We start from the raw sequence: 12,704 nt of genomic DNA, 5'->3' as shown, positions 1-12,704 counted from the left end.
CATTCACTTTTGACCCTTGTGCTTGATGACCAATGCTGGCTGTTGGCCTCCCAATATCCCAAAATCTAAAACTCTTAAATGTTAAACTCCCCGCAGAGCTTTTGATTCACCATATCTCTGTGACATTTCCTTGCCCAACAGCTCTCCAGGATTTATGCGTTCCTCTAACTCTCTTGTCTTTTACGTATCTCTCGCATCCATTGGCAGCCATGACTGTCAGCTTTTCAGGCTCCAAACTCTCAATTCTCTCCCACAACCTCTCTTCCTCTTCAGCTCTCGTGCTTCCGTTAAGACCCTATGCTAATGGAATTATTTTATTGCTGGTTTCTCCTTGCTTTAAACTGTTTTGTTTTTTTTTCTTCAGAAGACTGCTTGGACCCAACATGTTCTGGACACGGTGTGTGTGTACAGACGGAATGTCACTGTGCTGCTGGCTGGGGAGGACTCAAGTGCGAGGTCCCAGCAGCTGTTTGTCATGAACAGTGTACAGGCCACGGGACCCTCTTGCCCGAAACAAATACCTGTCACTGTGACCACAACTGGACTGGATCTGACTGCTCAACAGGTAATTACACATTCTGTCTGCCCATTTAAGAAGTGCCATTCACAGCCTGTTGTTCCCTATTGGCACTTGTACCGCACTGATGAGCCGATGTATTCATGTTTGGGGAGAGGGGAATGGTTCAAGTTGGAACCAGAGAGTAGAGTTAAATCCAGGCAAAGGAGGTCTCGCACCACCACCTCAAGAGCCATACATACAATTCATGATCCAATTCATTATTTTCCCAATTAAGGGGCAATTTAGCGTGGCCAATTCACCGACCCTGCACATCTTTGGGTTGTGGGGGTGAGACCCACGCAGACTCAGGTAGAATGTGCAAACTCCACATGGACAATGGGTTGGGATTGAACCCGGGTCCTCGGTGCCACCTTGCCACCCCACAAGAGCCCTACCTTGCCTCTTTTGAGGAAGACCAGAGGTGGGATATCAGATCAGCGGCCAGCAGCTCCTCCTGTCCATAATTGCCACTGGGGCAGTGTTGTTGCTACTGGCAACGCAACCAGCTGGTGCCCAGGATGGGTGAGCGCCAGAGTCCAAAAGCAAGGGAGTGCAGGGTGGGGATTGCAGGGTGGGGGTCAGAGGCAAAGGCAGGGTTGGAGCGTCTTCAAAACCCCCTCCCTTTCTGATTTTGGTAAGAAGTCTTACAACACCAGGTTAAAGTCCAACAGGTTTGTTTCAAACACGAGCTTTCAGAGCGCAGCTCCTTCCTCAGGTGAATGGAGAGGTATTGGGTTCCAGAAACATTTATATAGACAAAGTCAGAGATGCTGGACAATGCTTGGAATGCGAGCATTTGCAGATAATCAAATCATTACAGATCCAGAGATAGGGGGTGATCACAGGTTAAAGAGGTGTGAATTGTCTCAAGCCAGAACAGTTGGTAGGATTTTGCAAGTCCAGGCCAGATGGTGGGGGGTGGATGTAATGCAACATGAATCCAAGATCCCGGTTGAGGCTGCACTCATGCGTACGGAACTTAGCTATATGTTTTTGCTCGGCAATTCTGCGTTGTCGCGTGTCCTGAAGACCGCCTTGGAGAACGCTTACCCGGAGATCAGAGGCTGAATGCCCTTGACTGCTGAAGTGTTCCCCGACTGGAAGGGGACATTCCTGCCTGGTGATTGTCGCACGATGCCCGTTCATTCATTGTCGCAGTGTCTGCATGGTCTCACCAATGTACCACGCTTCGGGACATCCTTTCCTGCAGCGTATGAGGTAGACTACATTGGTCGAGTCGCACGAGTATGTGCCGTGTACCTGGTGGGTGGTGTTTCTACATGTAATGGTGGTATCCAAGTCGATGATCTGGCATGTCTCGCAGAGATTGCCCTGGCAGGGTTGTGTGGTGTCGTGGTCGCTGTTCTGAAGGCTGGGTAATTTGCTGCAAACAATGGTTTGTTTGAGGTTGCGCGGTTGTTTGATGGCCAGTAGGCGGGGTGTGGGGATGACCTTGGCAAGATGTTCATTTTCATTGATGATGTGTTGAAGGCTGCAAAGAAGATGTTGTAGTTTCTCCGCCCCAGGAAAGTACTGGACGACGAAGGGTACTCTGTCAGTGGTGTCCCGTATTTGTCTTCTGAGGAGGTCGGTGCGGTTTTTTGCTGTGGCGCGTTGGAACTGTTGATCGATGAGTCGAACGCCATATCCTGTTCGTACGAGAGCATCTTTCAGCATCTGTAGGTGTCTGTTACGCTCCTCCTCGTCTGGACAGATCCTGTGTATACGGAGGGCTTGTCCATAGGGGACGGCTTCTTTAATGTGTTTCGGGTGAAAGCTGGAGAAGTGGAGCATCGTGAGGTTGTCTGTGGGCTTGCGGTAAAGCGAAGTGCTGAGGTGACCATCCTTGATGGAGATGAGTGTGTCCAAGAATGCAACAGAATTTGGAGAATAGTCCATGGTGAGTCTGATGGTGGGATGGAATTTATTGATCTCATCATGTAGTCGTTTCAGTGATTCTTCGCTGTGGATCCAAAGGGAAAAAATGTCATCGATGTATCTGGTGTATAACATCAGTTGCAGGTCCTGTGTGGTGAGGAAGTCTTTTTCAAACTTGTGCATGAAGATGTTGGAATATTGAGGTGCGAATTTGATCCCCATGACTGTTCCATGAAATGAAATGAAATGAAAATCGCTTATCGTCACGAGTAGGCTTCAATGAAGTTACTGTGAAAAGCCCCTAGTCACCACATTCCGGCGCCTGTCCGGGGAGGCTGGTACGGGAATCAAACCGTGCTGCTGGCCTGCCTTGGTCTGCTTTAAAAGACAGCGATTTAGCCTGGTGAGCTAAACCAGCCCCGGTGCATCTGGATGAAGAATTTGTTGTCGAAGGTGAAGACGTTGTGATCTAAAATGAAGCGGATGAGTTGCAGAATTGCGTCTGGAGATTGGCAGCTGTCGGTGTTGAGGACTGAGGCTGTTGCAGCAATGCCGTCGTCATGGGGGAGGCTGGTGTAGAGTGTCGAGACATCCATTGTGACGAGGAATGTTCCTGGTTCAACTGGTCCATGGCTGGTGAGTTTCTGGGGCGGAGAAACTACGACATCTTCTTCGCAGCCTTCAACACATCATCAATGAAGATGAACATCTTGCCAAGGTCATCCCCACACCCCCACTACTGGCCTTCAAACAACCGCGCAACCTCAAACAAACCATTGTTTGCAGCAAACTACCCTGCCTTCAGAACAGCGACCACGACACCACACAACCCTGCCAGGGCAATCTCTGCAAGACATGCCAGATCATCGACTTGGATACCACCATTACATGTGGTAACATCACCCACGAGGTACACGGCACATACTCGTGCGACTCGACCAATATAGTCTACCTCTTACGCTGCAGGAAAGGATGTCCCGAAGCGTGGTAAATTGGCGCGACCATGCAGACACTGCGACAACGAATGAACGGGCATCGTGCGACAATCACCAGGCAGGAATGTTCCCTTCCAGTCGGGGAACACTTCAGCAGTCAAGGGCATTCAGCCTCTGATCTCCGGGTAAGCGTTCTCCAAGGCGGTCTTCAGGACACACGACAATGTAGAATTGCTGAGCAAAAATTATAGCTAAGTTCCGCACGCATGAGTGCGGCCTCAACCGGGATCTTGGATTCATGTCGCATTACATCCACCCCCCACCATCTGGCCTGGACTTGCAAAATCCTACCAACTGTTCTGGCTTGAGACAATTCACACCTCTTTAACCTGTGATCACCCCCTATCTCTGGATCTGTAATGATTTGATTACCTGCAAACGCTCGCATTCCAAGCATTGTCCAGCATCTCTGACTTTGTCTATATAAATGTTTCTGGAACATACCTCTCCATTCAACTGAGGAAGGAGCTGCGCTCTGAAAGCTCGTGTTTGAAACAAACCTGTTGGACTTTAACCTGGTGTTGTAAGACTTCTTACTGTGCTCTCTCTAGTCCAACGCCAGCATCTCCAAATTATTTCTGATTTTGGGTTGCTGAATTGTGCCTGTAAAAGAGGGACCCCCCTTCCCCTGTTCCCAAGAGGCCGCAAACCCAGTTTGCCAGCAGCCTTCAGGAAACATGGGAAAATTGTGCCTCTTCCATTTAATCACTGAGCCACCACTACATTGCAGTGAACTAACTGATAATGGATGGTAACTGGTTCATTAATGAGCCGAATTGACATCCTGCCTCCAGCGACCATGAATCTCACGTCAGCTCCTTCTACCGTCCGCCTGAATCAGGGGAGGTTTTTCTGCAGCCGAGAGACGGATGATGTGGACCACCCTTGCAATAAATGGGCCCTGCCACCATGAACAAATTTAATTAAATCCAGCCAGAAATCGAGCCTAAATTTGCTGTAAGGCTGTTTCCTCTGCGTCTTCATCACAAAATGTGCAAAAAGCCAAAGTTGTTCTGCACCACCGTCATTTTATTCTTGTGTCACATGCTGCTCTGCATTTGAACAATGCTGCACGCATATATATGTATCAAAGTCCTGCGACAGTTTAAAAAATAGAAAGTTCAGAGTAAGGAGGGCAGCTTCTTACTTCATCCAGCATAAGCCAAGTTACCAAAGAAATCTGTCAAAGTGGGTAGTATTAGTTTTTGCTCTTCAATGGGATGTGAGCATTGCTGAAAAGACCAACATTTGACGCTTATCCCAAATTGCCTTGGTGGTAATGGTAATGACTGTCAAAGGAGGGGGTAGATTATTGCTTATTTCTGTATCTTGTATGTTACGTACCACTTATCAGCCAAGCCTGAATGTTGCTCAGGTCTTGCTGCATTTGGGCATATCCTGCTTCAATATTGGAGGAGTTATGAATGGTAAGGTACATTGTGCAAGCATCAGCGAACATCCCCACTTCTGACTTCATGATGGGTGAAAGGACATTGATGAAGCAGCTGAAGATGATTGGGCCCAGGACACTATCCTGAGGAACTCCTGCAGTGATGTCAAAGGATTGAGATGTTTGGGCTCCAACAACAGCAAGCATCTTTCTTTTGTGCTCAGTGTGACTCCAAGGAATAGTTTTTCCCCGATTCCCATTGACTTCAGTTTGCCAGGGCTCCTTGATGCCATAAATGCATGGATATCAGGAAGAGTTCGGTACATTTCTTACGAGAAAAAACTTGGGGATAATTTAAAAAGCAGTAGGAATGGAGGATTGATTTACAAAAATGGACAGAGCTTCCAGGGGTTTTTCTTGTATCTAAATGTTCTTATGCTTTATTCTCTCAGTTGTAGGGGTTTCTTTCTCTTTACTCCATTTACAGGCCGGTGTTTGGGGGTCTGCCGATAGCTGTGAGTGTGTCTCTCCTCCACGCCTCGGAATTTCAAAGGCCGAGGAATACCGCACTGGGGCAACTTCGCAGGCGAGAGAGAGCGCTGAACCAGGCTTACCGTTTATATCTAACCGGTACCCTGATACTTATATCACACAGCTATCCCAGAACCACCACCAAGGCCTGGGTGATTCTCTCTCTTGTCGGTGGGACAAACTGCCACCCTGTACCTACTCCACTCGAGTAGTTCCCCAAGAGAGAGAAAAAGAGAGATCACGCTGTTTATGCCTAACCAGTAGTCTCCCTTGAGTGAGCGTTTCAAGGCGCCCAGATCACCCTCGGTTCTCGACACCGGAATTATGGTCGAGGATAAAAAAGTTGTGACTTTGCCAGAGCGTGTCAGTGAGAGGGAAAGAAAGGAACAAGGCAGACTCTAAACGAACTTCAAACTTATAATTTACTTAACAACACCAAAATCAACCTCTCCAATATCCCATCACACATGAATAAAACTTATGCTTTATCTTATTACTACTGGAGAAAAATACTAACGGACACAGCGAAAATCTTCCTTTGCACAATTTTTTTACAGATGAGCAAAAGATTACCAGAGTTGAAAACGCTACGTCCCTCCCTTGCCTCTACTCCTATCTTAGTTCGGGAACTTCAACAAGTTGGCTGAGGATACTTACAATCCTAGGGATGCTCTGTCGTCTCCGGGTGCTTCCTTCCTTGGGTTGGAAAAAAAAAGGTGCCGGCTGATCTTCCCTCGTGTCACGATTCTACAAACCTAAAAGCTCCCTCCTGTTCCCCCCCCCAGCATGTCTCTTTTAAAAGTCAATTTCAAAAGGCTGACTCCGCCCCCTAAGCAATTTCAAGGACAATGGATTTCTGGACACGGACAGTTTCGGTTTTGGCTGAAACTGCCTTACCCTGTTGCTTGTCGATTACAATGTCCTGTTTAATGCTTGTCGGCCAGTTTTAACGAACTGTTAATGTTTGTCCGGAGCTTCCTGAACGATATCCCATCAACATGTTGGGTCTTTTGTTTTCTGTTATGGGGCCGATTTGCGTGGCCATTGTCTCCCTGCTGGGCTGTTTTCTTCTCGTCTGCTGGTCTCCATCTCCTTTTGTTCTTCTGGTGATTAGATCACCGGTGTGTCTGTGTCTTTGCTGCACCTGGATTCCTGTGGCTCGCACCTTTCCTGAGCCTAATCCACAGGCAGGTTAGGTTAGTCCTGCCGAGCCTTCTGGGAGGTTTTGTCAGCTAGCAGCCAGGGTTGGCCACTTTAAAATGTCAGGTTTCTCCTGAGTCCTTTTAAAAATATGGAGGATTGCCCTGAAACTTACAAGTACAGCATTTCGAAGTGCAGAAGTAGATTACATTGAAGTGATGTATTTGAGCAGCTAGCTAAGTATATGGTTAGGGATAGACAAGTAAATGCCACTGAAATACTTGGATGGATCATACCCTTTATTTTCATTGCAATGGAATCTAATCGGCTAATTTATCAAAATTCTATGATGGTTCCAGATACATGAAATTACAGTGTATCCTTTGTTTAAAAATGGTAAGCTGAACAGGAAACTGAGGAATCTGACAGTTATCTTGTAAAAGCCTGAAGCTGCTGATTAAACGCTTGTTAATTTGATGATCTGTGGTAAAAGAAAAACATGTGCATGGGGCGTCTTTCACTGTCTCTCAGTTCCTGGAGCTGGATTCATCGACAGCAGGAAAGTTAACTTTCAAATTCTGTTTTTCATAATTGGAGGGAATTTGGGCACTCTCTCATCCCAACTCCTAATGATTGTAAACTCATAGCCCAACATTGCATATTATTCAATGTTAATTAGCATTTTCGCTCAATTATGCTGTTGGGGCTGTTTTCATACAGTTCGAGGTCATTTCATCATTTCACAGAGGTACTTAAAGTTATAAACGAATTGGGTTGGATAAATCGAAGCTGATTGCTTTCACTGGTTGAGTCTAGAATGAGGGGAGGCACTGAGACAGATACATGATTTAGAATAGAAAGCACCTGGGGGAAATCTTTTCACATGCTAGGATTATAAGGCTGTTAAATGCAGCACTGGAGTTGATGATTGAAGCAGAGACCATGTCAACTTTTAAGGATAAATTAGATAGGCAATTGAAGGAAAGAATGATCAAAGGGATACGGGAATAGAACACACTCTTGGGATTAAGACTTCTCCTCCTTTGGACGGTAAATACCATCACAGGGTGATTGAACCATATGGTTCCTGATTTCTTCAGAATGTCCCTGTGGAAAGTAAATTGATTTTTTTTCTTATACTTTTTATTAGCGTCATATAATTTTTTACAAGTACTGCAACATAATTTTCAAAGTACGTCTGGTATAATACAGATCAAATATTTCTCACATGCAAGAAAAGGCAAGACAGAGACGCGATCTAACAGGAAAAGTTCAAATTGGCATTTCGGGCGCGACTTCCTGGGTGTTTCCCGACGGCCAGGCTGACGAGATCGTGGCCCGTGTTTAATGACATTTAGAGCCGAAATGAGCCCCCACGAGCTTCACGCCAGTACTGCCTGTCCTGACAGCTAACAAGCATGCCCCCAACTCACACCCAGTCAGCACACAAGAATGGCACCATGCAGACCTGCTCCATGCTTCGGGGATGCCAACCTGGCCAGGCTGCTGGATGCCGCGGAGGGAAGACAGAACACCGTGTTCACCCGAGGGGGTCGGTGGGACAGCTACAGGGCCACCAATACCACCCAGGAGGCAGTGGCGGTGGCCACAGTTCAGGCAACGTGACCAGGAGGACCGCTGTACAGTGCAGGTAGAAGACCAATGACCTCCACCGGGCCGCAAGGGTAAGTGAACACTGGCCCCCATCTGCCTCCGTCCCGCCCAAACACATCTGATCACAGCGCTTGTACCCCAGCACCCACCAAAACAACTCCTCCATGTCCATGTGCGGTGCCCACACCTGCCATAGACGGTGGAGTGTTAGATATGATAGTCCTCAGGCCTTATGAGGAATGGGCCCTGGAGCGAGGTTGGCTGAGGAGACAGCAGTCATCAACAGCAAGGTTGGCCTGCAGCGCAGAGGTGTGGATCCATTGCCCCTTCACCCAGGTGACCTTTCTCAAGTGAGTTGTTCATGTCAGACAAAAAGATCCTTCCCTCCCAGTGATCACATGACCTTTCTCCTGCAGAACCTCCACCTTGTGGGGCCGGGACATCCGTGGTTGCCCCTCCCACCCCCGCCATCCAAGAGAACATCTCGGAGGAGAGCTCGGAGGAGAGCTCGGAGGAGACCACCATCAAGGCTTCATAGCTGTCCTCCCCACCTTCCGCCAGCACAGAGACAAACGCCTCAATGGGCAACATTAGTGGAAAAGCGTCTGAGGCACAATCTGGTGAGCACCACACAGATGTTGGTGCACATCAGGTGGAGGCAAGAACATCCAAGGAAGTCAGCAATTGGAGGTCTACTGGATCCCAGGATTCTGCTGCGTCTCAGTCAGATGCCAAGCCGCTGGGCAGGTTTTCCCAGAGTTGATGCAGATGCCAGGACATGGCCGTGAGATTCAGGAGGGGATGTCAGTGACATTCCAGTGAGTGCATAGCCAATTGATAGAGTCCCAAAGACTATAGGCACAGGAGATGATGCCAACAATGCGTGGCACCAAGGACAATACTGCTAGGTGGTGACTGCAGTGGAAAGCCTGGAGCACAAGGTCAGAGTTTTGAGTGGTGGTGTCTATGGCATGGCCCAGTCTGTGACGGCCATGGCTGAAGGTCTTGACAACATGTCACAGTCGGTGGGGGGAAATTGTCCCAAATGCAAGTTGACATTGTCAAGGCACTCCTGAGCATGTCCCAGACACATGTGGACATTGCTGGGGCACTCCAGGGCAAGTCACTGAGGAGCACTGCTGAGAGCGTCAACACCATGGTGCAGACCAGGGGGAGGCATCAGGACTGGTAGAGCCAAATGGCGCAGAGGCCTCTGGAGCTCATTGCAGCTCCCATGGAAACCCCCAGGGCCCATCGGGCATCATCCGGGATGCGTGAACGCTGGAGGCCGATCCAGTGTTTTCCACCAGGCCGCGGCAGTCTCCCCCTCACCTGAATCCTCCGCCTTGTGACATTGGAGCATCTCAAAGCCAGCAGGCAGAACAGGATGGCAAGGTGATGCCAGTGGCACCGGTAAGTTGGCTGAGGTCCTCTGGTTCCAGACCCTCCAGAGGACATCTGCAAGGGCATAACAGGCCATAGAGCAAGAGAAGCAGCAAGCTGCCCCCACCTCAGATGTGCAATCTGGGGATAAGCCTTGAGGCAGGAACAAAGCATGGAAGGTTAAGAAGATAGAGGATCACTGACTAGGCACCGGGGGCACGCGGGTGGCACTATGTGTAGCTAGGGACAATGGGAGTTTCAAATGTTGACCATTAAACATCTAACACCTAACATCTAAGCCTCTGTCATGTTATTTTGTACAGCGGGCCTGCCTCCATCCCCTGCTCCCTGGGCACAGTGGCCTGAGATCACAAGTCTCTGATGCAGATCCCTTTCAGGTGGTGGGTGTGAGCGAGCTGTCAGCAGAAGGACAGGAGTCAGACTTTGGCATAAACTGAGGAGCACCAGATCTTCCCTCACATCAGGTTATCATCACCCTCCTGCCTTGTATATTGATCCACTGACAGCGCTGACAGGCTTATCACCCTGATGTGGTGTTGCACAGACCCTGGGAGGGTAGAACAGAGTAGTCGGGGGGGTGGCCTGTGGGAGGGAAGGGTCTGGGGATGGTCAATGTTGGGGGGGGGGGGTAGTTGGGGGAAGTGGGGGTGGCGAGGGGGAAAGGAGGGAATGGAGCAAGGGGGATTGGGTGTGAAGGACAGATTGGGGGGGGTAAGGAGGGGCCTTTGAGGCAGAAGGAAGGTTTGCAAAGTGGAGGAGCGAGGGTGTGAGCTGATGGACAAAGCCCCTTCTTTTACGAAGCGAGGAGGGTGAGGCCCTCCCTGGCCCTCCAGGCATGCTGGACCTTCACCGCCTGTCCTCCATTGGCTACTCCTGCGGGTCCTTCCCAGCCTCAATCTCCAGCCTCTGCACCAACGTCAGGATCCCAGCAGGTACCCCTTAACCCCAAGACCAACCTGTCATCCTGGTGTGGTCCTTGAAGACGTCGGGGATGTCAGAGTGTCCCAGGGTGTAGCTGTCATGCATGTTCCCTGGGAAGTGTGCACACACATGTAAGATCCTCAGGTGGTGGTCGCACACTATCTGAACATTCAGGGAGTGGAACCGGTTCTTGTTAATGAGGGTACCACCTGTTGCCCCAGGGCATGCGAGGTGACATGTGTCCTATGTATTACCCTCTTGACCTAGGGCATCCTGGCAATGGCAGAAAATCCTGCTTCCCTTGGGCCGTCATCGGCATCCCCCTCTGTGGCCCTCCTCTGCCTGATGGCCGGCCAGGTCGGCAGGGTGTGTGGCGGCCTCATGCGCTTGGGGTGCCTCCTCGAGCCTGCATCGATGCTGCTGCAGCCTTCCCCGGCATTTAGCCACCTGGGCTGCCACCAGCAGTGTGAGGGCTGCTACTGCAAGTTGACAACACCATCCATTGTGCCATCTGTAAGGAATTGGAGGAGAAAGACCGACAATCAGTTAGGGTTTCCACCCCAGGACCCTCATATCCCCCAAGCCTCCCCCACCTTTACGTGTCCTTCTTTCTCTGAGTGCCACCCACCGGGCCGGTTGTGCTGGAGAACCCCACTCTGCACAATCAGCCCTGGCCACAGATGGAGCCCCTACACCCCAGACCTCTGCTGGGAACATTAGGGTGACCGAGTTCATGTACCCTCCCCTCATCCACACACTCACGCTTCTGGTCACGGGGATATCCCCAGTGCTGAAGCCCAGTTCTTGTGTATTTGATTGTTGGCTGCTGTTTCTGTGGCGCTGATGGCTCCAGCGTTTCAGGCAAAATGTCCCGGCCTCACAGTAATAGTTAGAATGCTAGGCAGTAACACTCATGAGACATGGCACGAGTACCCATAATAATGCACTTAGGGTTATTTTGTTGTTTAAATGGTCAACAGCAACAAAGATAGGAAAATCAATTATGCAATAATCTGCATATCACGCTAACTATTAAAGAGCAAGGAAATGTTAGCATTCCATATTGGTACCAGTGCAAAGCTACACCAGTGCATTCTCACAAAAAAAAGCACAGTATCGGATCACTCCTCACAGGTTCCTCAACACAAATGGAGGATAAGCCTGAGAATGTGATATGTCCAGAACCTTGTCGTAGAAATGATCTGTCCATCAATGTGTGACTTGTTGCATGTATCAGTGCCATCTCCATCCAAGAGCCACAGCTGTGCAGGCCATCCCAGATGGCCCAATCTCACCAAAGCCAAATCCTAGCGTCCACATATCCGCTGCCGTTGAACATCCATGGCTTCCAGCATGCTTAACCTGCGGTGACGTGCCAGTTACATACAGCACTCACCACACCAGCAACAAAAGCATCAGCAATCTGCAAAAGCATTTCTTCAATGGCGTTAGCAGGTGGCCCATTTGGAACAAAGTCGTGCACCAGGTCCCGCAGCGTCTTCTTGTTTCAAATTGAACGACCTTCTGAATTCATACGACCCCCTGAGCCCAGTGTTCCAGGACCAGGTATGTTAGAAAAAAAGTCCTTCTGTCCAGCTGCAGAAAAGGAAGGAAACAGCAACAGGAGCCTCGAGCAAGCAAAACAGCAAAGACAACCTGCAGCCATGAAGTGCTCACATAACTAACAATTTCAACTCCTTATTGGCAATAGCCTTCAGCTGTGCAGCTAGAGGCTGCTCAAAGTCAAAGGGAGTTAAAGTGACCTTCAGCATAGAACCAAGAAAAGGGCTCAGTTCTGGATGTGTTTTGTGGGACAGACAGGCAGCAGCTGTAGTTGCCCCTGTTATGGGTAGACACAATGTTGGAGGATGGCTTGTAGACGCGGAGCCCCTCACCCTCCCCCCCCCCCCCAGCCCAAAGGCGACCTCCGACTAATGACGCCCAGCATCCTCGACCAGGCCCAGCATCCCCGACCAGGCCCACCCCATCTTCCCCCGAGCACTAGGGCAGCAGTCCTAATGCCCCTGGGCTGCATGCCAGGGAATGGAAATGGCTACTCACCTCGTCAGTCGCCTTCAGCAGCCATTGCGCCAGCTTTACCTTTTTATAAAGGAGTGCTAAACGACGCCACGTGACATCTCATTGGGGAGCTGGTTAGTTCCCAGGAGACTGTTAGATTAGGCTTTGTCTCGCTCATGAGATTCAGATTGGTCTTAATTGGTCGCAATGATCTTCTTGCCAAGTTTGGGCAGGACCCAGAACCCATCACTGG

At 49.6% G+C, this 12,704-nt stretch overlaps 1 protein-coding gene across 5 annotated transcripts in view; it reads left to right on the top strand.

The window, feature by feature from the left end:
• tenm1 (teneurin transmembrane protein 1) overlaps positions 1-12,704 on the top strand; it is a 1,865,819-nt gene that overhangs the window by 1,605,978 nt on the left and 247,137 nt on the right. For all 5 annotated transcript variants that reach the window (XM_038774907.1, XM_038774908.1, XM_038774910.1 and 2 more), the window contains one exon: positions 365-565. In XM_038774907.1, coding sequence (XP_038630835.1) covers positions 365-565 — 201 coding nt within the window. The remainder of the gene's footprint in view (positions 1-364; positions 566-12,704) is intronic.

The sequence above is a fragment of the Scyliorhinus canicula genome, chromosome 17, assembly GCF_902713615.1.
Source record: "Scyliorhinus canicula chromosome 17, sScyCan1.1, whole genome shotgun sequence".
In the NCBI taxonomy this organism is placed as follows: Eukaryota; Metazoa; Chordata; class Chondrichthyes; order Carcharhiniformes; family Scyliorhinidae; genus Scyliorhinus; species Scyliorhinus canicula.
This window is presented reverse-complemented; position numbering and strand designations above follow the sequence as displayed.